Source organism: Vigna unguiculata, chromosome 5, assembly GCF_037176805.1.
Source record: "Vigna unguiculata cultivar grain cowpea cultivar isolate G323 ecotype 2 chromosome 5, ASM3717680v1, whole genome shotgun sequence".
Lineage (NCBI taxonomy): Eukaryota > Viridiplantae > Streptophyta > Magnoliopsida > Fabales > Fabaceae > Vigna > Vigna unguiculata.
The window spans coordinates 42100275-42128209 of record NC_140796.1 but is presented as its reverse complement, the minus strand read 5'-3'; the positions used below and the strand labels follow the sequence as shown (position 1 = coordinate 42128209).

Sequence of the window (27935 nt, the reverse complement as noted above, 5' to 3'; positions counted from 1 at the left end):
CATAAAGGCTCACACTACCCACATTTATTAAATAATTATTTATTTAATTATTTAAATTTCTCGGGTCTTACAGATTCGATCAACAAGCTCGCTTTCTTTGATTGATTCCTCAAAATTAAACAAAATAAACAAATAATAAACCTTAAATGTCACGTGCCAAGTATTCTTATTTTGATTCCATCATTTGACAACAAGCATACCATAAATATCATTGTCTATATAGGGTTTGATGTATATGCCCAATTTCAAAGAAAGGAGAGAGAAGAATGTCAAGGGGTGTACTTGGAAGAAGACAACGTATCAATACTTGAAGTTGGAAGAATGAAGACAAAAGACAGGACAAGATGTGCAACTTAGAAAAAATTAAGTCAGAATGTTTTTTACTAATATATATATATATATATATATATATATATATATATATATATATATATATATATATATATGAGGGTATTTTTGTGAATTAAAATTTAACGACTATAGGTATCCACGGGTACAGATACTATGATACCCGTACCTGCCCCGTTAACATGCGGGTATCAAAAATACCCGTACTCGCGGATAGCGGGTATCCATTTTTAATATCCGTTTTCTCCCCGTTGTGGGTATGGATTTTTTTGACATCCCCAAATATTCATAATAAATTTTTATTTTAATCCTTCTTAGGCTGCTAAAATTGGGATGTTACATAATTTCAATTTCATATTTACGTAGAAAGAACACTTTCTGGACCACTTTTTCATTAGTTTTTCATTCAGTTTTATACTTGTTTGAAAATATGATAAAAAATTTCAAAATTAAAGACTGGGCTTGATATAGTTTTGTGGTTATTAAAGACTAGAACATAGACAAAGTTATTCGTGTGATCTAACTAGTTTAGCAAGTGAATTTTTTTAGGTGTGCATACAAGATGCACAACTTTTGTATTAGCATTTCTTTATGATTTTACAAATTATTATACAAATAATATTTATCACTTATTGTATTTATTTACAATGATCTATGTAAAGCCCAGTTTTCTGCCCTAAAGTTTTAAGGGTTGTCTTTAAGCTATTGGGCCTAAGGATTGGCCCAATGTATAAAGCCACCCAAAATGTCTGCCCTAATTCACTTATCCTACTCTTTCAGAGTCTGCCCCTTGGTGCTTTGAGCCGCAGCCGTCTTCCCCGCTAGGGTTCAGTCTTGGAACTCCGTTGTGCTTGTTCGAGCCAGTTTCGTTCCACGTAAGTCGCATTCCATCCCATATCTTTACTATTTAGCACAGTTGCTTCGAGTTCCCTCTAGGGTCGTACTGAGTAGCTATGTGTCTTTCTGTTTTTGAGTTTCCAGCTCACTAAATCGCTCTAGGAGCTGCTACCTTTCTCTGTTTACACCCAAGGACCCAGTTGTTGGCCTTTTCTAGGTAAGGGAAGCTAGAACCCTCCTAAATGTCTGAGATGTTTGTGGTTTTTGGTGTTGGTCTTGCGATTGATTGCATTTTGAGCACTGTTATGGATGTATAAAATGGTTGGATCACTGTTTGGTATGCCATATTATCAGTTGTAGGAGAAAACAGTGGCGAGAACTGTTAAACTCGCCCAAGCGGGCATGTCTCGCCTAGGCGAGGTTAACAGGGGCTCGCCTAAGTACTTTGCCACGAATGGTCGCCTAGGCGACCCACTGTGCCTTTTGAGCGAGCGAACATCTCGCTTAGTCGAGGAGGGTCTCGCCTAAGCGAGAACGCGCACAGGGTTCTCATACTGGAAGTCGAGCTCTCGCCAAGGCGAAGGGAGCTCGCCTGAACGAGGGTCCTCCTCGCCTGAGCGAGACCCTTCTGCCTGAGCGAGATGCTGGGCGAGAAGGTGGTTGGAATTGATGTTTTCCTTGATTTCAAAAGTGGACAACATGCTTGTATGAGTATTCCTTTAAGTTTATGAACTGAATGGCCTTTGTGAATGAGGTGGTGTATGAGTTGTGATTTATGAGTTTTAACATGAGGTGAGCATGATAATTGTATGAGATGATTCATGAAATTGAAATGATGAGTTTGGTATAAGTTCGACATGAGATATGAAAGGGTTGGTATCAATGTGGCATGGTAATGGTATGAGACAGAGCTCCATATTCTGGGTTCGAGAATAATGAGTTGGCATGATTTGGTTGGGAATACGAAAGAGGTGAATTATGAGAAATTGTATGAGATGTATATGTATATATATTTGTGTGTATGCATGCCAAATCTGTTTGATTGATTAAGAAAGTTTGGTTCGTGTTAGTGCGTAAGTCCTTGGGATCTTTAAGCGAGATTCCCAGGGTCGTGCTTCAGTGGTCGGGACGTAATTCCATGGCCCCTGTTAGTGGGTGTCCATGGTGGTGCCCCATTTGTATAACTAGGTAAGGATTCAAGGTAAGGTTGCATCCTGACACTCTAAGGAGTCCGTTAGTCTCACCTAGAGCGGACTGACTCTTGTGGTGAGAGTAGCAGGAGGCCCGAAATTCATTAAGGGCTAACCTTGTGGTGAGGGAAAATTGATTAATTATAACACTTGTAACACATAGCTCGGGAGTGAACAGCTCGGGGGTGAGCAGAGGTATCCACCACAAGTGCAAGCATCTGCTGAGTCCGACCAGGTTATACGTATCTGGATGAGTCGAGTCGAGTCTTAGTGTATTATTTGGAAAGTCGTAACATGCTTGTGTGACGTATGTATAATGGACTGTGAATATGTATCTGATTTTTTTGATGAAATGGTTTTTGGCTCTAGCTTACCCTTGCTTGTTTGATTGTGTTGTATGTCGTTCTTATACTTTTGAGATGATCATCAATTTATTGATGGGAGCAGATGCGGGAGGTGCTCGAGGTCCACATGGAAGGGATTGGTTCCGATGCATAGTCTCCCTGGACTGGAATTCATATTTCGTTGGGCTTTTCTTTAGGGCTATGGCCCATGTACTACTTTGTTCTTTAGTACTCTATTAACCATGGTGAAGTCCTTGGATTTCGTTTGTATCTGGCATCGTGGTGTGTCTTGGTTTCCCCTAGCATCCTCTGGATATTGTCAGGAGTAGCGTTTATACTCCAGGGCTTGTCGATAAATGTCTATTTGTGTGGCATTTCATTTAAATTAAAGTTATTATTTAAATGGGGTGTTACAATGCAACAATGGAACTTTAGATAGTTTTTATTTCAGTCAATTTAGTGTTGGCGAAAGAAGAGAGTCAGTTACCAATCTGTTTGGATATAAAGATTTAGGGAAATAATATTTTGACAATCTTTTTTACAAACTTTGACAAACCATATTTTTAGTAACTGCGGGTGATCGAACATATTTTCATTCTCACTTAAGAAGAAGATTAACCTTGCTTTAGTGTGTATGGACACTAATATTACAAATCTGTACTACTTTTATTTTCATCTTTGCTTCAAAGCTGCCATGCATACAAAGATGCAGTGTGGTGCTACTGCTTTGGCTTTTAAGTAAAAATAATATTACTTAAATACAAATAAATTTATTAATGAAAAAATAAATTATTAATAATACTATTAATTTCTTTATAATATATATAATTAAAAAATATATAATGAAATAATTTTAATAATGAAAAATTAAAAATTAAATAATAATAATAATTATTATTATTATAATTATAATAATAATTATTACTATTATAATTATATATTTAACTATTTTTACTAATACATTAAAAATAATTACATAATTTAGTTTATTAATAAAATACAAATTAATACATAATTTAGTATAACTGTAATAAAAAAATCACATATATATAAAGGACAGCTTCACAGGTCACTCCCCTCTTATATCGATTCCAAAGCTTGTATAGATACAAACAGTATAAAACCAATTCCAGAACCGATTAAGGCCACACCCAATGTAATAACTTGGAACTATTCTTTCTTCTTCTAACCTATGAACACAACATCCTTAGACACACTAGCCATGAATCCAGAATAAAATCAAGAACTCAAAAACAATTATTCATTGATTGAATGCACCACCGATCTATGATAATCAAGTTACAATTAAAATTTAGTTATAAAAAAAATACACAATACATTAATTTTTCTTCCATGTTCATAAAAAATAATATACGAAAAACTCATTACATAAAAAATAATGCTAATTATTAAACAAGTATTTGAGTTACTTTTTTCTTCAAGAAGGAAAGAGAATAAATAATAAATAATAAATGAGAGCAAAAATATCGAGTGTGTTTATCTTCTAGAAAATAATAAAATTGGTTTGAATATATTCTTGAAAAGCTTTCAAAGTTCATTCAGAAAAGGAATCCTTTAACATTACATTATATAGTTTGGTTTAATTACTCGTAAAGTACCCAGTTTGGGGGTAGTATGTCAAATTGGTACTCGGTTTTAAAAAAGTGTCAATTGTGTATCCAAGTTAATGTGCATCAATGAAGTCCATCCCGTTAGATTCTCACAAACGGTGTTAAGAATGTGATGATGTGGCAATAGGGAACAAATACGTGTCATTTTAAAAAGCACCGATGGCTAAACACATAATTGTATAATGACGTGGTTGTCTCTATGGTCTTCTTCCTTAATTTAGGAATTGGGTTTTCGCTAAGTTCATCCTCTACTTCATCTCCTTTGCTTTCTTTCTTCTATTTTGCAGTTCGTTGTTGATTTCGAAGAAGTCTTGGTTGTTAGAATCTGCAATGTCTCACAATAAAGGGTGTTCATGTTCTTCATGGGGTTCACATAAGCAAAATGTCTCCTCCACTGGTGGTTCATATAGGGTGTTGGGTGAATCCCCTCTTTGCTTTTGTGGGAGATTGTTGTGTTGAGAGTGGCTAAAACAGTTAAGAATGCTAGAAAACAAGTTTTGGGGTGTCCTAATTATAAGGTTGAATTAGATGTATGATTGTAATTTAATTTTGATTGAAGTTGTAATTATCACTAATTGTTTTGTGTTAAACTTCGATTGTTGGTTGTTGTAAACAGCGGAGTGGTGGCAAAGAGCTATTTAAAGGGTGTAATTACTTCAAATGGTTCAATGAAGATAATGGAGATGAAAAAGATGCTACCATTGGGAGACAAAGGAAAAAGATTTATAGTATGAAAAAAGCACTTATGATTTCTAAAAAATGGGTTAAAATTTTAACTGGGATAATATTTTTTTTTTTGTTTTTCATTAATGTAATATTAGTTTGTAAGTTAGTACAAAAGAGCTGTTGAAATTTTGTAAGAGTCACTGTTGTAGTTACTAAAACGTTATGTATTTCGATATTTGGTTGTTGTAATGAATTGTTATTGAATGAATGAGAATTTTGAGTCATATTGTTCAGTAAATCAGTTGTTTGATTTATTTACAAATAACAATGTTTGATAATCAAGATAAGGTGGCCATATGAGTTAAATAGATAACAAAGAATCAATTAGAGTAATGCACAAAATCGTAACCAATATAAGGTCCATAATAAGGACATCATTCAGAAAAGTTCCACACAGATAATATTAATCCAAAATGCCATCTGAGTACATAACCCCGTTCTTCAAAAACACACATAACTTTCTAAATAAAAGCATGAAATAAAGGTGGCAACTATAGAATTTTGTTCTTCCAAAATAAATTACATCCAATACCAAGGAAATAAATATTCAACTTCCAAAAAAACAACAACAACTGCAATCATGTCTTCATAGCTTCCAAATTGGGCCCCTCCTATATGACAAATTTTCTCTGAAGGTGGATCTTGTTGTTGGTTGAATTTGATTGCTTGAAGAAATCTGACTTGGCTGAGGTACTTGAGTCTGTTGGCAAGAAGAATTTTGGCTGAAGTTGGTTGACTTTGTTGCTGATGTGTTTCTGCTGGCACAACTGGTTGAGATACAGTAATTTGACTTTGTTAAGCGCCACTCATATAAGTTGGCTGAGTACCAGTTATTTGAGTTGATTGAGTAGGTTGAGTTGGTTGAAGTGATTCACTTTACTGGCATGATTGAGTTTGTTCAGCAGCTGCTGTTCCTTCCTGTGTAGTTGATAGGGTTGGTTGTTGCTCTGTTTGAGGTGCTTAGAGACAGGTATTTCATTTGTGTCCAAGTGCTCTGCATATTGCACATCTTTTACTGTTCCACTTTGTCTAACTCGCGTGTCATCCTTCCTTAACTCCCAGGACTCCAACCTTCATTTCTTTTTTGGTTTTTCAGGAAACAATCTTTTAGTAGGAGGTAAGACATCACAATAAGATGTCATTTCCCACATATAAGGTCCATTCACAGGATATATCACTGACAAGTAGGTCTCCTCATATGTTGACTTTAGAAACTAGTGTGGGAGGTAATCCTCTACATTCAAATTCAAAATTCTGATGGTAGTGAGTGTGTAATAACAGGGAATTGCTGTTATGGTTCATTTCCTGCAGCTACACTCCTATTTGTCTATATCTACCACAAATTTCTCCCCAACCATGGAAGTATGACTGACCTAAAAAAGTTTTTGTTCAGACCAACTACAATGAAGACAACATATAATTAAAAACATTACCTTGGTAACTAATATTTAGTCTTTTCTGCTTCCTTCTCTAGTTTGTCTTGAATTTTTGGGCAACTAGAACCTTCAAATGCATTTACCTTCTTTCTATTGGAAGCCCATCTCGTCATGAGGTACATTCGAATTTCTTCCATCATGGTTATGATGGGTTTACTCCTAGCATCCACTATTGTGCTATTGAAACCCTTAGACATGTTATTCAAATTAATGTCAGATACAAGCCTTGATGTAAATCTGGACTTGGAACAAAATGTACTTCCACACAAAAAATAAATGAAATTAAAAACAGTTCACAATTTGATACAATTGGATAAAAACATTGTTTAAAACATGCCTTGGGTGGATTTGTATCAGGTACTTAAAAGCATCTAAATTCAACTCTTTAATCTCCCTCATGACAGCCTCCCATTGATCTTGAAACACCAATGTTCCATTTCCTCCCTATTTTGTTTTTCAGGTCAGTCAACTTTATATTTGGGTTCTCCTATAACGTCTTCTCTAACCTCCCACTTAACCACTTTGAAGTCATTAAATGCACATTAAATTCCCTACTGCATATGTGAGTGTTGATAATTTTCCTTAGTTGCTATGTACTTTGTGCTACTTTATAAGCACAATATGCATACCACTTACATTTACCCTTCACACCCTTCACACTTCACACAAATTCTCCTTTTGTCATTTCTAAAAATTTTCAACTTTTTGCCACTATGCAAACCATAGGTTCTAATTGCCTCAGTGAATTATTCCTTCTCAGCAAAGTACGTCCTAACTTCTCAATTATAGTCTTCCATAGTTTTGGGCATTGAGAATATCCCAAAGTGGCCATACCTATCTATATCATCATATGTTGTATCACTATTTTCACAACTACCTAATGTTTTAGACTCTCATTCAATATCAAATTACCCCTTGTCAAACACATTTTTAACCTTTGGATTTGTTCTAGAAGACCCACTTGCTCCAGACAATTTATGTCCTTCAATTCTAACATCATACAGTTCATCCTCCAATTCCTCTCCTTCAATTCTCACATCATACAATTCATCTTCACTCATTACTTCCCCTCCAGAATCAGTCAAACTACTGACCTCATAGTCATCATCACCCTCATAGTCTGCCTCCACAAGAATTTCCTCTGCCTCACCCTCCATAGCAGCATCTTCATTAGCCTCAGCCTCCACATCCACAACAGGTTATTCATCTACCTCAACCTCCACACTACCTTCACCCTCACCCGCACCATCCATATCAACTACTTCCTTAACCCCACCCACCATAACAAGTTCTTCATCTGCCTCAACCTCCACATTTTCGTCTTCCTCACCTACACCCTCCACACCTTGCTCTTCACCTTCCTCCTCCACACTAAGTTGTGCCACTGCCACCCTCCACAACCACTTGCTCCTCTACCTCCCCTTCCACACTAAGTTGTGCCTCTGCCTCACTCCCACCCTCTATCATATGTATTACTTGAGGTTTACATACGAAGTGCACCACATAAAGGTGCACTTGACCATTCAGTGTGGCGATGTTGACCATGTGACATGCACCTCTATCATTGCTCAACAACTCCAACCTTCCTTCCAAAACAACACCTCTACCTACTGAATACCACAACTCTATCACATTCACGTAACCCATTTTTCTCAAAATTGACATTATCTCAAAGTAACTCCATCTATTTGGGTCACATGATAAAATACTACTCTCTCCAATGTATTTTAGTGACCCATCATTTACAAACCTTCCCTTATGGTGAAACACCACTTCAAAATTTCCGTCGTCCACATCAACTATTATATCCCTATTTATATATCCCTGTCAAATATGAAAATGTCCAAAGTATGAAACACAATTTACAAACCATACCACCAACACACCAAGACAACGACAAAATTTACAAAGGGGGACCACACCATAAACTCAACACCGTCACCGTCACATATAGTGGGGTCCAAATCAATAAAGTAATATTAACTCAAACACATTACAAATAACAAAAGCGAAACATTGAAAGTACCAAAAACATCAAATATAATGAACAAAACAACATAAATCATCGCAATCTCGAAGAAACTAATAAAACCCTAATATCAGCAAAGAAACCAGTAAAAGATAGAAATATGTACCTTTCCTCCATCATTCAGCCCATGTCGCTCTCAATGACGCCTTCGATATAGACTCACTTAACAATGCAAGTGAATGCTTGTGAATCTCGTACATGTTGTCTTCTTCTCCTCTTTGTTCTTTGCCTCTCCAAATGTTACTTTACCAAATCAATAAATCTATTTTTCAATTTTCTAACTAACGTAATATCCAGTTAATAATTGTATGATTACCACATGGACCAACCTCAATCAATCAACGTTAACCATTCTGATAACATCTAAATAATTGAACTGCATTGATGAACATTAACATATTTGGATACACAATTGGCATTTTTTTTAAACTAAGTACCAATTTGATACACTACACCAAAACTAGATACTTAAAGAATAATTATACCATACAATTTTCATTTTTACTGCCATCAGTCGTATTCCATATTTATTTTTTAATATTATAATTTATGATTTACATGACTCGGTTATTATACTAAATTCATGAGATAGATTACCTGTTCATCTGCAACTTAACTAAATGAAAAAGAAAGTCATAATCCAGCTTTCCTAATTACATATCATTGTGTTTTTACATTCATTTGCATTCCAATCTTCAAATTCTATTGTGATTGTACCGAGTTAAAAACAAAACATTAGTTATGTTTCACATTTCCTGCCTACAGTAAACGAAAGTAGTTAAATAAAATGATGCTATGATTAATCGTATTTTACAGAGTTTCATTTAACCTAAGTTTAGAACCTCAAGCAACCAAAAACCTCAAGCAACCAAAAGCTCAGGGAAGAATAGTGCCAGTCTAACAAATGCGTGCGCGAGGAGAACATAACACGTCAAGCTTACAGTCAAATCATTCCTGCATCCACATTACAAACCAGAACTATGTATGATGCAAGATCCTCACATCATAAAGGAACTGCATTGATGGATGGTCCTTTAAGAAGATCATCTCTTCTGAACATTGTAACTGTCAAGTTCTTAGACTTTCTTGAAAAAAGAAAGTAGATTGCCCTGTTTGGGATCCTTGTTTCCTGCTTTCTTGTTTCCCCCTTGTCCATTATTAGCATGTGAATTGGCTGGTGGCTTCTTAGTTGCTGGAGCACTGGAATTGCAATGAATAAGGTTAGCCATGATTATCAAGTTTAACCTCATTAAAGTAGTAATATAATGTTTTACAAAAACGAAATTTGAGTTTAAAAATATAACCAGATTAAAGGGAGTCTAAAAATGTTATTGCTGGCCAGAGAGACCAACCATTTGGTAAGCATGCGCAGTGAATTCCAGGAAAAAAAATTACACTGCCCATTTGACTCTTGTAAACGAGTCAGTATTTTTTTTTTCTGTCGTTTGTTTTAAAAGGATGTTGGGTGGAATATGTTATGTCTATCTTCTAAAAACGTTTCGAACCCAAAAAGTAACATACAATTACTCTTCTCAAACGTTCAAAGTACTGTTCTTAATGGCGGCAATGATGTAAATAAGCCAGCAAGTGATCCTTTTTTGTGCGATTTGTAAATCACTTGGGCTACTGGTATTTTTATGGCAGGTAGCTAAGACTACGTCCAGAGCCCAGGTCACTGTTCAAAATGGCCAGTCATTTTTAATTAACTAAATTTTGCTACTTTTTAGAGAACCAACAGAAGGCCAAGGAACTGAATACTAGTTTACACAGCCATTGTGCTTTACCATCCAAAATATGAAACTAAAATTCAAACAAACGTTTGAATCCTTGCTCTTGAAAACTACTCTGCTAAACAAAAAAACTGAGACCAAAAGCAAACAGTAATTAACGTGTCTTAAATTGTTTCCAAAATTTAAATCAAAACCATCAAGTTATAGCGATGTCTATTCTCAATATGGAGGATCAACGTCCAACAAACAAGCATAAACCTTAAAATGCTTACAGGTCAGCCTAGTTTTTTGTCGCACAAGTCCTGGCAATATTTTGCATTAGCCTTAAAAGAACAAGCTAAGTATAAATCAAGATTTTTTCTGTAAAAAGGCGATGAAGCAGTTGAAAATTACTTAGCAAGTCGTAAAGTAGAATTAATGAGGTATCCCTTTATGCTTCATTGGACACGACAACAGGTGTCATTTTAGCCATTGAAGTATAGGCAGATTCCAGTCATTCATTTCAAATGCATGAAGCATAAGGAAGATTGGCACAAACCTGTTGGCAGCATTGGTTTTACTGTCAGTATTCTTTGTTGTAACCTTGTCAGGTTTCTTCACTTCTGTCTCCTCCCCTTCCCAGACAACTTCAACTACTGAAGAGATGAAAACAACATTAACAACAGAAAAATACCAACATGCAGCATAAAAGAAATTTATGGTCAATGAAATTCACCAAGCATTTTGATATGAATCACCCTCAAATCATGCCAGTATAGAGAAAAGTTTAAGTTTATAAAGAACTAAGTTCAAAATAGACGTTTCAAAGTAATCTATTATAGTTGTCATACATAAGCTTGTATGCTATATGGAAACAAAGACGCGAAGAGTAAAAATATGGATTTTCAAATGTAAGTACCTTCTCTCCCTCGTTCATCAATCCTGGTTTTCATCACTTTTCTCCTCTTAGGAGAACAAGGAGCCGCATTGTTTACACTACCCTTATTTACACGAGCTTCTGGAGCACAACTCTCCAACTTCTCAGAAGATGATTTCCCTGTATTTGTGCACTTGCTGATAGCTGATACATTACCTCCCAATGGCAGGTGAGCCTTTTGGTCAGTTTCTCTCTCTTCCTTAACCCTTGATTTATTTTCTTCCTGTAAGTCAAAATTCAAAGTGGTTTTCTCTGATGTGTTTTTGTCATCTTGACTAGAATCTTCAGATGATTGTTTATTTGGGAAATCAGGTGAAGCTAAATTGACAACATCATCATCATCTTCATCTTCATCTGAGAAATCAAAGACAACCCTTCTTTTTCTGCTGGATGACCTTCTCACGGAGACATTTTGATTATCATCAATACCACTGTCACACTCTTCCTCACAAGCAGTTTGTGCATTTTCAGTAGATACTGAAAAAGGCAATAAATATATTGGAAAACATTGTCAGGTTAATTTGCATTGACCAGGAGAAAAATGAAAATCTAAAACAAAGCATATGGAATAAACTGCATTAGAAACCAACCAGCAGGATTTGAAACTGTGTTATTATTTTCTACTGATGACGTGCAAGGCTTGGGTTTTGCAGATGCACAGCTCCAAAAGCTTGCTAATGAACCTCTAGCAACGGAACCACTTTTATCAGCTGGTACTTTCTTTTTGCCTGTGGGCAAGGGAAGGGCCTTTTCTTTCTCTGTTGTAGGTTTGTTGATGTTATCAAGAGCTACAGTATTCCCTATACCATTGCTTTCACTCTTGACTTCTTGAATCACATTCTGCGGTTTGGCATCAACTTTGTCAATAGAATCACGTGCTATACTTTTAGGAGATTTCTGAACTGTGTTAGTCTTTGTTGGTCCCTCACCTACTGCAGATTTTGATTGTGGCGCTGCAGAAACTACTCTTGAGCCGTCTACCTTCCGTCTTACAAAAGAATTGGTGATCTCACAGAACCTGCAAAGTAAACTAGTTAGCCACAAAGAAACCCACAAACATAATCTCTATGCAGTAATAAAACATTACGTTTTATTCATGACTAGTATAGTGATGCATGCAGGTCTCATATGTAGGTATAACTATTTTCATTGACTACATTAGCAACCATTGAAGAGATTCTGGAAATTAAATATTGCAGTTAACTTAAAGTGTTATAACACTAAAAAAGGACCTGCCTGCAGGTTGAGATATTGGAACAGGCTAACATATTTCACGTCAACGTAAAAGAATTGAAGATGGCAAAATCAAATCACCCGTTTTACCTAATAAAAAGTCACCATATTTTAATGCCAAAGACTCTCCGATTTGAAAACCACATCGGAACCACTTGAAACAAAAACCTTTACGCCAAATTTCAAAGCAACTTTTTCCCCACTTTTAATGAGATAACAAAATCCAAGACATAGAGAAGAAAAGAACAAGGAAAGGGCAGGGAGTCTTCCTATCAACCAGAACATTTAAATAATCAATGGAAAGACTTCCGATCTCTTTTATAAGCCTAAAATTTTATAGTAGTTCCTGAAAAGTTTTTTTCTTGATAATGTATACAATATATAATATCAAGGATGCTGACTTGCTTAGTACTCCCCCTCAAGATTTTCACAGAAACCTTTATAAAATAGTTTCTTGTCTCAAATCAGGTGTACAGATACAGAAATATGAGTGGCACCAAATCTCTTGTACAATTTTCATCTAGAATCAGAATAATTAACAAAGAAAGTATTCCAACTAATATCAAGACTTGCTTGTTTGAATTTTTTTCCAAGGAGTGTCTCAACCTCCATTCTGCTGCTCTTTCTGTTTCAGTAACAAAATTGTATTTCTTAAGGAAAAGAAATTATTCTGACCTGCTATAGCAATAACTGATTATAACAAAACTCGAATCTTAAACCATCCAATATCATTTAACAGATCTTATATTATACCCCTACTGACCCATTAATCTGAAAATAACGAACACAACGAATCTAAATTAAAAGATGATAATTTTGATCCATTAACATACTATTTGATGTTTTAAACACTATTGCTATACAGCATAGACAATTTCTTCAAATTGACCCCGAAATAACTCCAAAAGAATACATGTTCATGTTGCAATGCACATAAACATATGTAGAATATCAAAGGAACTGAAATCAATAACTAACTCCAGACTGTTTAATACTTTCACAATGTACACTTTCCATCACTCGACCAAATTACATAGATATTTTGAAGTAATGGAAACTACCTATTATCCCTCAAACAATTGTCAACAGTGGAAGGCTGCTTAAAGAGCTCCTCTGCTTGAACAAATTCAGCATTCCAAAGCAGAGCTTTGTCCTTTGGCATGCTAGCTTGCACACTATATACCTGAACTGAGCAATCCCCATCAAATTCTTGTTGCGCTTCTGCATAAAAAGTAGGAAGCGGTTTCATGCTACCCCTATTATTTCTGTATGTAAGCAACTTGGAAACCCATTCAATAACAATGTTTCTAAAAATGTAAACTAAATAGATTAACTGAAATGCACACATCATACAGAAAGTGAGGCTTCCTAGTTAGGCAGTCTTCCAATATAGACAAACTGTTTATACATGATAGCTGAGTAAGTAACACACAAATTTGAGCATGTCCAAGTTTCAGACAAGATAATTACATAACACGATTGAATATCGCTTTTGTAAAATGAGATACCAAATGATAGCTGCTAATTCACTTGAAAAGTAGTCATCTTCCATTTCTTTGTTCTAAACTTAGCAATGAATGCTGGATACAGATTCTGTTAGGCAGGAGACTGAACTTCCCAACAGACTTTACAAGTAAATATTAGAAGAAAGAAAGAGAGGAGATTAGTGGGAAATCCAATGTCAAAGGAGCTTGCTCCTTTGGCTACACTTGTGTACATTCTTTTGCTTGCTCTATACACTTTTTTCTCATAATTTGTTCTTGGAAAGAATTATTTCCTTTTCTGTATATAGGATCCTAACAGTTTCCTTTAAATTGAATAAATAAGCACAAACTAAACAGTGACACAACTACGAATAAAAACCAGTTTTATTCTGGGTTTCCCACAGTTATGTTTTTTGGAGGAAATTTTGTTCGGAGTAAGAGCAAACACTATTATAGATCGCCCAATTTCTAATTATCACTATTATTTTCACACAAAAGACAAAACCCAAAGTACCTGCAAGCTTTGGTCCAGTAACAAGCCTTGTTTGGTGGTCAGTAGGATCCTTGCTCTTTAACCAACCAGACAAAGCATACACCACCTCCAACTCACCCTCATGCTTTTGCACAAACTCCTGAAGGACCCTATACATACAACAAAATTTGCAACTACTAAAAAACCATAACATAAAACAAAAAACTAAACAGCAATTCCTAAAGCTTTTCACCAATTTCTTTTCAACAGAAGCCTACCTCTTCGCTTCATTGGCCGATACCATATAATTGCGACTCAACCATTTGTACGAAACCTAAAAGAGAAAACAACGAATTACGAGATCAATTATTTGGCATGGAAAGATACAAGTTTGGGGGAATTCGACCAAAAATGTCCGAAATTCAAGTGCGGAGAGATCACAAAAAAACTGCGGTCCAAAATAAAAGTAAAAAAAAAAAACAGAATCGTTTGTATGATGCTACTAGAGAGAGAGGGAGAGAGAGAAGTGTACCACTTGAAGTTCATCGGAGACGAGAGATTCGATCTCGTGAATGAAGGTTGGGGTTTTGGTCTGCGCCATTGGATGTGAAAGATGAGAACATCAGAGTTAGGGGTTTTCGTTCTTATTTCCCCCGTTTTTGTTTTCCCGCCAACGTATGCATATCATCCACTTTTTTAATCCACTGTTCCTTTTTATCCTCTCTGTGAGAGATATCTCACAAATCACGAAATCCTCACAACTCTAGTCAGTTATAATTTAAAAAACCAACTTAAATTTAGTAACAAAATAATTTATTTATTTTCTAAAATAATATAATAACCTCAAGTTAGTTCTTAAAATAAAAAAATTAAAATTCTTAAAAAGTAGTTTTTTTATTTTTTGTATCCGTCCTTCGTCTTAGATAACGTTACATGTTATTTTACATTAATTTAATTTTTGTTCTGTAGGAGAAAGGTAAGAAATAAATTGCATTTTATCAATAAGATAAGCGGGACTGCACGTAAAATAGGACCAAATTCGCTCAAAGTTTATCCGGTTCGTTCAGTTAGGTAGTTTTCATTTTTTATTTACAAGGAATAAGGTCTTCGTTTATATATATATATATATATATATATATATATATATATATATATATATATATATATATATATATATATATATATATATATATATATATATATATATATATATATATATATAAATATTTCACAATATATTATTCCAATTTTATTTTTAATTATTATTTTAAAAATTATTTATTTTATAAATAATTTACATTTAATTATTATTTTAAACATATTTTTTGCTTTTAATAATTATTTTAAAAAAGTTTTGTATGTACATGTTTTTTTTTCTGATTTTACATTTAACAATTATTTTAATTTAATTTTTTTTAGGGTTTAGGTTCGTTACAATGTTAACATTTTATTGTGTATTCAAATATCAACCCATTTATTTATGTCATAATAAAATATATTTCGTAAAGGCTGTTGCTTTCTACATCCTATCAAATATAAATTTTGGAAGTGATGGGGTGCTGGAAGAAATTTGACAGGGTGTAGGACGCATCCGCCTTTCTTTAAATACACCTTAATCTCTTAAGCCTCATTTTTTATGGTCCATTAAGTGTGTTTCAAAATCCAAAATGTGCAATGCTTTGTGCAGACGCACCCTTCATGGTCCATGTGCCAAATCCTTCTACAATGCAACTTTATACTTTTAGCCTCAGAAAATAATCCTGAAAGCTCTACAAGTCATCTTCAACAGAAAAATAGTCTTAAAGTTACCAATTTTCTCTACAAGCCATCTTCATTACTCTGCATCACAATAATGATATTTGGTCGTGAATACATCCTTTTTCGTTATGATTACTGTGCATACAAAGTATTTTCCAGCATTAGGCTTCAGCAAATAAATAAACTTCATCAAATCCTTTCCTACAAGAAGCATAAACACATTATCATCAGTAACTTCACATGTACAACAAATTGATGTCAAAGATTTAAAGACATTATGAGCATACCCAGCCTTCCCACCATAAGTGGGACTGTAATTGTAAATGAGATTGTCTAGCAATTCTTGAATAACTGGTCTGTTTATGGATTTCCTAGCTTCACTGGTGCCAGACATGTGAAAGTGGAAAAATGTTAGCTACTGGCGAGTTCACAATGAGAGAAAAAAGCTTAATCATTCCATTATTCGCAGGTTGCAACTAGCAAGAGTGTTCTTAAAAATTATTTTCTAAACTGTAGTTGAGTTGGGATTTGCAATAAGATAGCCACTTTTCGAAGAATAAGTCATCTACAATTGTTGGTGCATGTTGGAAAAAACAAAGGTACACAGAGATATAACATGGAAATCCAAAATCCAAGAAAAATCACAACCATCGTCTAAAGACAACTAGAGGATAACACTGAAAATTGGTACAATACAGACTATCCTCTCATGTCCTTTGATCCCCAAGTATAGTCACACCATCTAAAATAAGAATTTAATACAAACCTCACGATACTTTTACTACAAGAGTATAAAAAGAGTCATGTACAAGCTTAAAGTATTTTTTATTTGAGACAAGAAACATTAAGGACTTAGAGTCTATTATATGCTCACCAACATCCACTTCCCACTTCCTAGATATAAGATTTTTCAAAACGTATTACTTTCATCGGCACAACACTACGTTAGGAGGGAGTAACGAGTGATAATATTATCACATTGAGTACTAACCTGACCAAAAAGTTTGCAGCATGCTGAGTTATCTGAATGGCATCTTCAGTGTGTGGAATTCTTGGTGAACCCCATTCAAAGGCATTTTTCTGCAGCATCATTTGTGAAGGACATTAAATAGCTGAAATATTAAGAGTTTGGCATAATATTTAGGATATAAAATGAAATTCACAATACTGCAACAGAAAATTTATCAATCACCTCTGGATGCCATTGAAAGCCAGTCACAGGATAGTTTCGTGAACTTACAGTGGAAACATAAACCTAGAAGAATTACACAGACTATTAGATTGTTTTTTTAAGGGAAGCCAAATATATGCCAAAAGATGGATTTGTACCAACATCATTTCTAAAGATAGGATAACATTGAGTACCTTATCATCTTCATCCGTGCAAGTTGTCAAGATCTCGAAAAAACTAGATAACTTCCGATTATCCAGAAGCTTTCCAGGAGAAATGCCATACTACACATATGAAATAAGATAAAAATTACATTACCGAATTTTAAACATCTAGGTTTAGCATTTTTCAAATCAGTTTGATCTGAAAATCCAGACCAACCGATTCATTTTGCCTAGGGTCAGGTTGGTTAGAGTAAAATACTCTAATTGAAGACAATTAAATTGTTGTCAGGTCGTAAAAATCAGTAAAGGCCTCATGCTGAAGAATAATTTATTGACTATATAAACTCACACGATGGTTTTGCATCACAAGACAATCTGTAGTCATCTTCCTTAACAACTCTGGAGGAAATCTACAGGAAATAGAAAATGATAAAGTGATTATTGCATATTTATTCTATGACAAATGCTGAACCTAAATTTAACACTTTAAGATACACCATCATCATTGTGTAGAATAAGAAAAAATCATTAATGGACAGAGATAAACAATACTGGAGGAATTCTGCAGGAACGAGAGAATTTCCTAAATCATGTCACTGCTCATCTTCTGGCTTCGCTTTCAGTCTCTCTTGCTCCCTCCTCTCAGTTTTAGTTATCCCTCAGTCTTCTCCATTTTCTTTCCTTTCGTCTATATTTTTTTAGATAGAGAAAGACACGTACTATACATTTACTTAGTCACTGTCATCTTCTCATATTCCATTGCTTGTGAAAGAAAAGACCAAAAACTTTGAGGAATTCAGTGATGCTTTATAAGGCAAGAACTGATCAGGCTTTGGCCCTACTTTCAGCCTCTCTTTTCCTTTAACAATAGAAGGTCAACCAATTTAGCTTCTGTGAAGGCTCTGTATCTTGTCTTTCCTTCACTAACATAATGCTAATTTTAATTTTTTGAGCTTTTCCAAAATTTTGTTCGGCCCTTTAAAGAGAACAGATGCCTAAAAATATTGGCCATTTGCTACCTAAGTTCAAAGCTCAGTTCCCAAATTCATTACAAGTCCATTTAGAGATCAAAGCGCTATTAGCATAAATTGTTCACCTTTGAAAAACAGTTTCTTCCACTTTTGCACTCTCCACAAATTGAATAGTACTTGCTTGATTTGATGCAGAAAACTCTTCAAGAATATTATTGTCCTATTATAAGGGATAAAAAGAAATAAGTATAACATGAAAGAAACAAAAAAGAAAAAGAGAATTGAACTAGAATAATAATACATTGTCTCAACTCATCCCACCTTCTCAACACCTCATGAATATTGTTAAAATTGTTTAACTTAGAATAAACAAATAAAATTTGCCAAATTGATATAACAGCAAAATTTTCAACTGTACGTGTAGTGAATTTGAAATCCAAGAGAAATTATTAATGGCAATGTTCCCAGTACAATGAAACATAGTAAGATAACATAAATAATGTATTTATTCACTTGAAGCAAATGACGCAGAAAACTATACTATGGTGCCTAAAATTCATTCAACACAACTTAAAATACTAACAAGTAGCAAGTACCTGATTTATCTGCAGACATTTCCTCATGGGGAAAAGAAGCTTACCTGACTTATGATCATCGTTATGAGTTCAAAACCCAAGCAAACTGCATATAATGGGAAATGATCTCCAGCATCATTTTTCTCTAAAATTTTCTGCACAGAAAAAGATAACTTGATGCATAAAGTTCTAAAATTGAAAAAGTACGTGTATCAACAGAGCATTCCTCAGCATCACGAAAACAAATTTATCGAACAAAAGTACAAATAAAATAAATGCTAAGTAGCTAAGAAACGAGCTATTCATTCCCCAGTAGTAATCTTACACCGATTATTTACATTCCAGATTCTAGAAGTCTCAGTTTTACTCAGATGCAAAGAAAATTTCCTCCAAATGCATGTTAGTTAATTAAAAAAGAAACAAGTCACTCTGACATCTGCATCCATATCACCCACTTTTTGAACATTAGAAAAAGATACATAGATACCTTAAATATTTTCGTAACAGTTTTAAAATATAATCCACTTTTAGCCCATCCACCAGTGAAGAGAACTCCATTTACCAATTCGAGCTTCTGAAAATGAGAGAAAAACATCACAAACATTTCTACATCATTAGCGAAACAAATAGGGTTAATGTTGCATACATCTACAACAATTTATCTTTTCTTTCCCATGTATGCAATTTCGTACCATATCATGCACTATGTACTTACCAGAACTTTCTATATCTAAAAGTACTCAAAAATAGGAAGTTAGTGTAAAGTATCAGGTACTAACTTGGCAGGGTTTTTCTTGCCACAAAGAGAAAAGAAAGAAAAGAAAATGGACACATAAAAGGATCCAAAAGATAAGTTAGTAAGATTTAATTTCCTTTGTAGCTTACTTTTCTTTTTAATCCCTAAAATATCTTTCTATTCATATTCTGAATCTTATCATCATGTTACTAATCCAATTATGACATCGACGTAACATAGTTCTTTGATCGAGAAGTGTCTAAACCTCTTATTGTGTTCAATTATTATAAATAGAAAAATGCATTTAAGACACTTTAATACCAAATCATTAATTAGTTATGAAATAGGTAAAAACGTTTTAGCCTTGTATAAGTATGGCATTTACCCAATAATAAGAAAATTGATACAAACACATTCTTTTAAATATATTATTTTTCATTTAAAAAATAATAAAAATTAATTTTTTTCCAGCTATATTTATTAATAAAGAAACTATACTCATCACCTTTATACTTTTAAATAAATTTTAATCAATACAAAAAGTGGATTAAAAGTAGTTGTTAAATATAGTATATTTCTGATGGTCCTCCCCCTTGATTATTTACAATAAATAGTAAGAAGTGTTAAAATAACACAAAAATATGGGTAACTTTTAATAAATTTCATCAAATGAAAAAAAAATGTTTTGTGTTACTCACATGTTCCAATATATTATTCATGTTCATCCTTGATTATTCATATATTATTAATTTCATGTTCCAATCCTTTTTACCTTTTTTCTTAATTATATGAAACAAAGACCGACTTGCAAAGGTTATTTTCAATCTCGAATATAAACAGAAAAAAAAAAAAAAAACTAGCTCATATTAATTAAAAAAAGTTCGTTTAGATCATATAATTGTACCGATCTTATTTGAAAATAAACATTTTTAATAGAAATCTTTGTTTGAAACTTAATATCAAGAATAAATGAAAGTCCTAGGAAACAAAGCATCAATTGAATTAAAAGTATTTTATGAACAGTCTTATTAATTTGCCCATTTTCTTTATACCTGTTAATAATTTGAAGTCTATTAACAACGCATTCATTCAATGTTATTATTTTAAAAATATTTCTATCTTTAAATTTAAACATTATCTAATAATAATTAAGGAAAACAATATCTGTATAAACTTAACTACTGCGAAAGTTCGGAATAGTTATAAAAAAGAGCGAGTGAATTTGTTATTCAGGTTTTACAGCGGTAACAATAACGGAGTAACGATAAGCCTTTACCTTCAGAAGCTTCTCCGGCGGCTCGTTGTAAATGAGGGGAACAACTCGGGCGCCGGCGGCCTCCACGAACTTCACGTAGGAGGCGGCGATGTAAGACACGCCGGTGGCGTTGCTGAGGCGTCCGGAGGCGCCGTCCCCGGGATGGCTGACGATTCCGATGACCGGCTGGTAATAGAGGTTGGGATCAGGAGCGCGGCAACTGGACGGCGAGTCACGGCCGAGTTGACTCGGGAGGACGATTGACGAGCGGGTCCCGGCGGAGGGAAGAGGGCAGAGGGAGAAGGCGAAGAGGAAGAGGACCCAAACGGCGTCGCTTGACATGTTGGAGAAGCGTGTGAGTGAAGTGAGAAAATGAAAATGTGTCTATAACGGAACACTCGCCATTAAACTATATTTTAATTGATGATTTTATTGTTGATTAAGTTAAATCAAAGGACCAGATTGGTGCGATTTTTTAACAATTGAGGATGATGATGTTCCAGATCGGATTGATATAGCGTTTGCGAAGCGGAGAAGATGGTTAAGTGGTGGGGTCCACTTTGCAGTCTTCATGCCCAATGGGAATGATTATAGGTGTCTGCAACTCCACTGAAAAAACGGTATGATAAGGTTTATTTTTTCCAAATGGTTCGGAGTTTATTATATATATATATATATATATATATATATATATATATATATATATATATATAGATTTTAAAATATAGTATGGGTAAAATGGGATTGAAAAGAAAATAAAGAAACATAATGTAATAACCCAACATTTCTAAGATATTAATTTTTTGTGTTATTTAATGGATAACATATCTCATTAAAAATAATACTAAAAATTTACTTTATTATGTTGTTTTGAAATGTTTCAAAAATTGGGCTTTAGTATATTTTTAATTTATTTTTTTATTTATATTTATTTTACTGTTGAACATGTAAGTTATTTTAATTTTTTATTCATTTATTTTATTTGTAAGTTAATTTGTTTCAAACATAAAAATTGATTTATTGTTAAAATATATTTATATTATAATATAAGAACAGAAGATATTAAAAACTTTACTTTATGTTTGTTTTATTGACGTGTTTCAAAAATTGGTTTTTTAGTACATTTTTAATCTATTTGATTATTTGTCCTAAACATAAAAATTGATTTCCCTATCTCAACTTTAATTTTTTATTCATTTATTTTTTTAAAATTAATCTATTTTAAACATCAAAATTGATTAATTGTTAAAAAATATTTATATTATAATATAAGAAGAGAAAATACTAATAAATTTACTTTATTAACTATGTTTGTTTTGTTCACGCGTTTCAAAAATTGAGTTTTTAAGTACATTTTTAATTTATTTGTTTATTTGTCTTTACCATAAAAATTGATTTATTGTTAAAGTATATTTATATTATAATATAAGAAGAAAAGATAATAAGAAATTTACTTTATTAACTTTGTTTATTTTGTTGACGGTGTTTCAAAAGTTAGGATTTTAGTAGGGATGCGAATAGGTCGGATACACACAGTGTCTACCTATAATCGACCTGTTAGAAACAAAAAAAAAAATCATCTATTACCTGTTTGTTTACTTGCTTGTTACCCATTTATAAAATACCAACATAGTTTTTAAAACCTGCGGGTACCCATGGATATCTGCATACCCGTAAATATTTGAAAAATATATATTTTATAAATTTTTAAAATAAAATTATAAAAAATAAAATATAATATAATATAAATTAAACTTTAATTTTAATTGAATTTAACCAAATAAAATATAAATATAATTTTAATTTTAATTTTAGTTAAATTTTACTTAATAAATATGAATTAACTTTTATTTTTATTTTTTTACGGATAACGAGTCCCCGCGAGTACGGATAATATGATACTCACACTATCAGTGGATATTAAAATATCAACTACATGTTATCTGCAAGTAATAAATACCTACAACGGGTACTAATTATTCGCCATAGATTTCATCTACAAAAATCCAATGATAGTGGATATTTTTGCCATCCCTAATTTTTAGTACATCTTTAATATATTTGTTTATTTGTCCTAAAGATAAAAATTGATTTATCTATCTCCATTCTATAATTTAACATCTAATTAATTAATATTTTAATTCTTAAATAACACTATTAGTTTTTCAAATTTAAAATTTTCATACCCATCCCTAAAACATCAATTATGCTTCAAGTTCGAATTCAACTATTAATTATTTCCATCCACGATGTTCATATTTAAAAATTATTTTCAAAATTAATTAATTTTTAAAATAAATAAATAAATAAATAGTACTTTTAATGTGTACTCGTAGACACATTTTCACCATCATTAATTTTTTTTCTAATGCATTTTTCATATATTTTTTATTAAAAAATAAATTATATTTACAATATTAATTGTTTTATACTATTTTTTATTTTTAATTTACCCTTTTATAATTTCTAATTATTTAGTCATTTAAAAAATTAAAAAAAAAACTTATATTTAAAATATTTAGTTCTTATATTACTTTTTTTCATTGTTAATTTTATTTTTTTTATTTTTAATTACTTGGTCATTTAATAAAACTAAAGACGAATATGGTTTACATTTTTCTCTTAAAACAATATTATTTAAAAGTAAATATTTATTATTAATACAGATTGCTTACATCTATTATATATATATATATATATTATAATATAAGAAGATACTAACAAATTCACTTTATTATTATATTTATTTTGTTGACAAATGTCTCAAAAACTAATTTAATTAGTAAATTTTTAATTTATTTGTTTATTTATGTGAGGTCCTAGAAAATAGTGTTTTAGAATTGGTAGAATGTTTAAAATAATGATACTCGATTATTTTATTATTAAAAACATAAAGTATAAATAAAAATATTATAAACGAGTTTTATTAGTTATAGACATTTCATCTCACTAAAAACTCTAACTTTAGAACTCTCTCCCATCTCTCTAGATTTCTCACTCCTAAATTCATTTGAAGATCAGAGGCCGCTAGGATGATCTTAGAGACGAGCTATCTAAACCTGTCTGATCAATTTCTAGAACTGAGTAAGTTGATTTTCTACCTTTTTCTTTCTTTTAGTTTCGATTAAACGCATGTGGAGGATTTTAGGTCACATATGTTATCTGATGTCCTTTAGGTGATTCCTCCTTCATCAGTGGTTCTAGTTTTGCTCCATGATCACGATTGCGTTGTTTTTAGGTTGAATTGTGTTCCCTGTGAGCTCAAAGGAGGGTTTGGTACTTTTTGTGGTAGTGGAGTCGTAATTTCAGGTAAGGGAAGTTAATAATGCTTAGAGTTAGTGAATTATGTGTTTAATTGTTTGTGGAATGATGGATGGATGAATTGAATTGTGTTGTTGAACTGAATGAGTTTACTTAATTTTTTTTAACTATTTCGGGATATGATGTAATAATTGCCTACTTTGAAAGTTTATTTTATTCCGGAAGGTTTTGTAATAAGTTTATTTAGTGACTCATAGCAGAATGGTTGAGTGTGGATTTTAATGATGTTTCATTTTGGATGGATGCAATTTTATTCAAATGTTTTGGTAAGTGGTTTGAGACAAATTACCTGTGAAAGTTCCCATCTAAAAAGGATGGTATGAGAGTTTCATTTGGAAGACTTGAAAATTTTAATTTTTCATATGGCATCTCAAAAGAGGTGTTATAGGAAGAACCTTCAATAGTTCTCCTCTTCCTTGAGGACCACTATGCATTATGTAGAGGGCCCATTCTTGTGCAAAAGAGAAAGAAAAGAGATGTTGATGAATGGATGGATAGTACTTCGCCTCACTCAAAGGTTGCAAGTGAAGAGAGGGAGAGCAAGCTAGAAGTTGGCAATGACATGGTGGCAACGAGAGAAAGCAAGGGGCAACAGTGAAAATTGAAATGTGAAAGTGAAAAATTGATCTAAAAACTTTCACGTGCATTTTCTATGCGAACAAGCCCAACGAGTTGGTCGAGCTGCCTTAAATCTTTTAAAATCACCACTGATTTCTGACACTTGTCTTTTGCTGGGCGAGTCACCTCTATTCGTTGGGCGAGTTGTCTCGAAGTATTCAAATTCTGAAAATTATCTTTGCCACATACTCAGGTTTCCTAAACTATCTTTTGGATCAACCAACACTTCCACATATGCACCATATTTAGAATATATAGTTAAATATCATAATTTGGATTCTTAAACTATCTTTCGGATCAATAAGGACTCTTGCATGTGAAAAATTCATAGACTATGCGGTTAAAACAAGAATAGAACATAAGAGATTATGGAAAAAAATTATATTGAATGAAGAATTCACAGAGAATTAAGAATACATTACACACAACCCTCATGAATGAGGGAATTAGCTACTCCTAGACGTACTGAACACTAGATTGATGATGGATTTGAATGCCTCCATCCTTCAGAATGCCCTTCTACCGTCAAGTGTATGAATATCAAGTCTCTTTCTCTCCAAGTGTGTCTTTAACCTTTGTCAGGCCCTCAATTTCTAGATTTTTCAAAATTTACAGCTTGTCGGGTAAATTGACTCGCTGGGCGAATTAGGCATGATTCATTAAGCGAGTGGAACTTCATTGGGTGAAAGGTGTGAAACTGAATTGGGCGTGCAACTTTGTACTTGATTTTGTACTGGAACATCCTATTGGATTTATCTTTTGAATCTTTTGGAAGTCCATAGTTTTGAATTTCTTTTGACTTGTAGTTTGAGTAACCAACTTTGTGAATAACTTGTATTAGTGATAATCTTTGATTATTCAATATTCCACTCATTCTATTGATAGTCTTCCCAAATATTTGAGATTTCCATTTATTTGCAGAATATATGTAACATCCCGATCGGACATTACTAATTTAAATAATTAGAATAGGAAAAAGTATGAAATTGCATTTATAATAATTCATTTTCCCAAAATGCGGGAAAATTTATGACATTTATTATACTGTAATAAATCAAAATCCACAAACTATGATTCTGGATTACAGACTCCGAATCTGGTAAGATAAATGTTTACAAAACGTTTAAAATTCATAAAACAAGAAAATATCATAAAGAGGATTTCCCCAACCTAATAGTCCACACGTGGGAATAAATTTGCCACGACCACGATCTATGAAATCAAGTGGAGTTCCCCAATATGAACCACAGTCCGTATTTGTCCCAAGACTACCAAACTCGTCGGATAATAAAATCATAAATAAAATAAAACAATGATAATTATAACATTAATAATAAAATAATAATAAAGTAAAATACAAAAATAAAATAATAACAATAATAAAGATAATTATAAAATAAAATAAAATAAAACAATAAAAAAATAAAAATAGTAATAATAATAATAATAATGTAAATAATAATAATATGAATAATAATAATAATAATTATCTATAACAATATATAAAGAGGATTCCCTCTTTTGTGTTCACATTTCATAATACCAATTCTACCTTTTGCAATATAATTATTTATTAAATTTTTTAAAATCAATGGTTAATTTTACATATTTTCTATAAACTTGTAAATCTTTTTTTCTTTTTTTATTCATCAACAATTAATTTCTCTATTCATTTCACTTTATTTTTAATAAATATAAATTTGTTTTATATTTTAACGTAATATCATTACACTATCTACACAATATAACATGATCATACATCAAACACAATCATATTCTTGCTTTTATACATCCCGGAGAATCACAATAAATCCACATAAAACCATTAAAACAAAGTGTTATACCCAACACACAATCTTGGTCAACCAAACAATATACAAACCAGAAAGAATACATAACCATTGCCCTAAAATATCGCACAGGCAATAAAATAGTAATAATGATAATAATTAAAAATAAGAACAATAACAATAATGATAATAATAATAATAATAATAAAATGAAATTTTAAAAATAAAAATAATAATGAAATAAAACAATAATAATAATAATAATAAAATGATAATATTAAGAAAATAAAATAATAATGATAATAAAATAAAGCAATAATAATAAAACAATAATAATGATAATAAAATCATCAATAAAACAAAACAATGATAATAATAAAATAATAGTAAAATAAAATAAAATAATAATACTAATAAAAATAATTATAAAATAAAGTAAAATGAAATTAATAATAATAATAATAATAATAATAATAATAATAATAAAATGAAACTATAAAAAATAAAAAAATGAAAATGAAAATAACAATAAAATAAAATGAAACAATAAAAATAAAATAGTAATACTAATAAGATAAAACAATAAAATAAATCAATAATAATAAAACAATAATAATGATAATAAAATCATCATTAAAATAAAACATTTCTAATAATAAAAATAATAGTAAAATAATAATAATAAAATAATGATAGTAATATAATAATAATAGTAAATAATAATCATAAGTGTGTCGTATATAGAAGAAAAACTCTAAACATCACGCCAAGACAAAAAGAAGAATCATAATAATCATAGTAGTGATGAGTTCACAAAGACAACTTAATACAATGAAAACCACAAGCACACATATACTCTCTCTAAAACCACATACAACAAACATCAAGAAGTTAAACGATACAAGAATTTGGTTCAGGAGAAGACTTTCATGCATCAATATATATAACGTAATTGCATATAATATCATTAAAACAGGAAATGACAGCTCCCCTAACCTGGAATTCCGGCTCCAAAAGTGCTCTTAGAATCCTTCCTTACACCATAATTGATCTTCCCTTTGATCTTCACCCTTGGGCACTCCTTCCAGCCTTCTAACACTCTCCTAAGTTCTGTATTTAGGGTTCTAAAACTCCCTTTTGGTAGCCACATGAAAATGCCTTCCCAAGAGCACAAGTCTCCTCCCTCTCATCCATTATTAG

General features: G+C 32.3%; 2 protein-coding genes across 2 annotated transcripts; both read right to left on the bottom strand.

The window, feature by feature from the left end:
- Nucleotides 1–9319: 9319 nt before the first annotated feature.
- On the bottom strand, nt 9320–15067 carry POLD3 (DNA-directed DNA polymerase). The gene is made up of 8 exons (XM_028070558.2): nt 14909–15067; nt 14655–14710; nt 14419–14546; nt 13482–13641; nt 11778–12205; nt 11170–11664; nt 10810–10906; nt 9320–9741 (listed from the first exon to the last, which is right to left on the bottom strand). Exons 1-8 carry the CDS (start codon nt 14975–14977, stop codon nt 9618–9620), a joined length of 1557 nt encoding a protein of 518 aa, XP_027926359.2. The 5' UTR covers nt 14978–15067; the 3' UTR covers nt 9320–9617.
- Nucleotides 15068–16044: 977 nt separating this feature from the next.
- LOC114183153 (gamma-glutamyl hydrolase 2-like) lies at nt 16045–21582 on the bottom strand. Its single transcript, XM_028070063.2, has 10 exons — nt 21028–21582; nt 19503–19589; nt 19081–19170; nt 18566–18660; nt 17819–17879; nt 17500–17589; nt 17327–17389; nt 17126–17214; nt 16422–16514; nt 16045–16335 (listed from the first exon to the last, which is right to left on the bottom strand). The coding sequence occupies exons 1-10, from the start codon at nt 21346–21348 to the stop codon at nt 16296–16298; spliced, it is 1029 nt and encodes a 342-aa protein (XP_027925864.1). The 5' UTR covers nt 21349–21582; the 3' UTR covers nt 16045–16295.
- Between the last annotated feature and the right edge of the window lie 6353 nt (nt 21583–27935).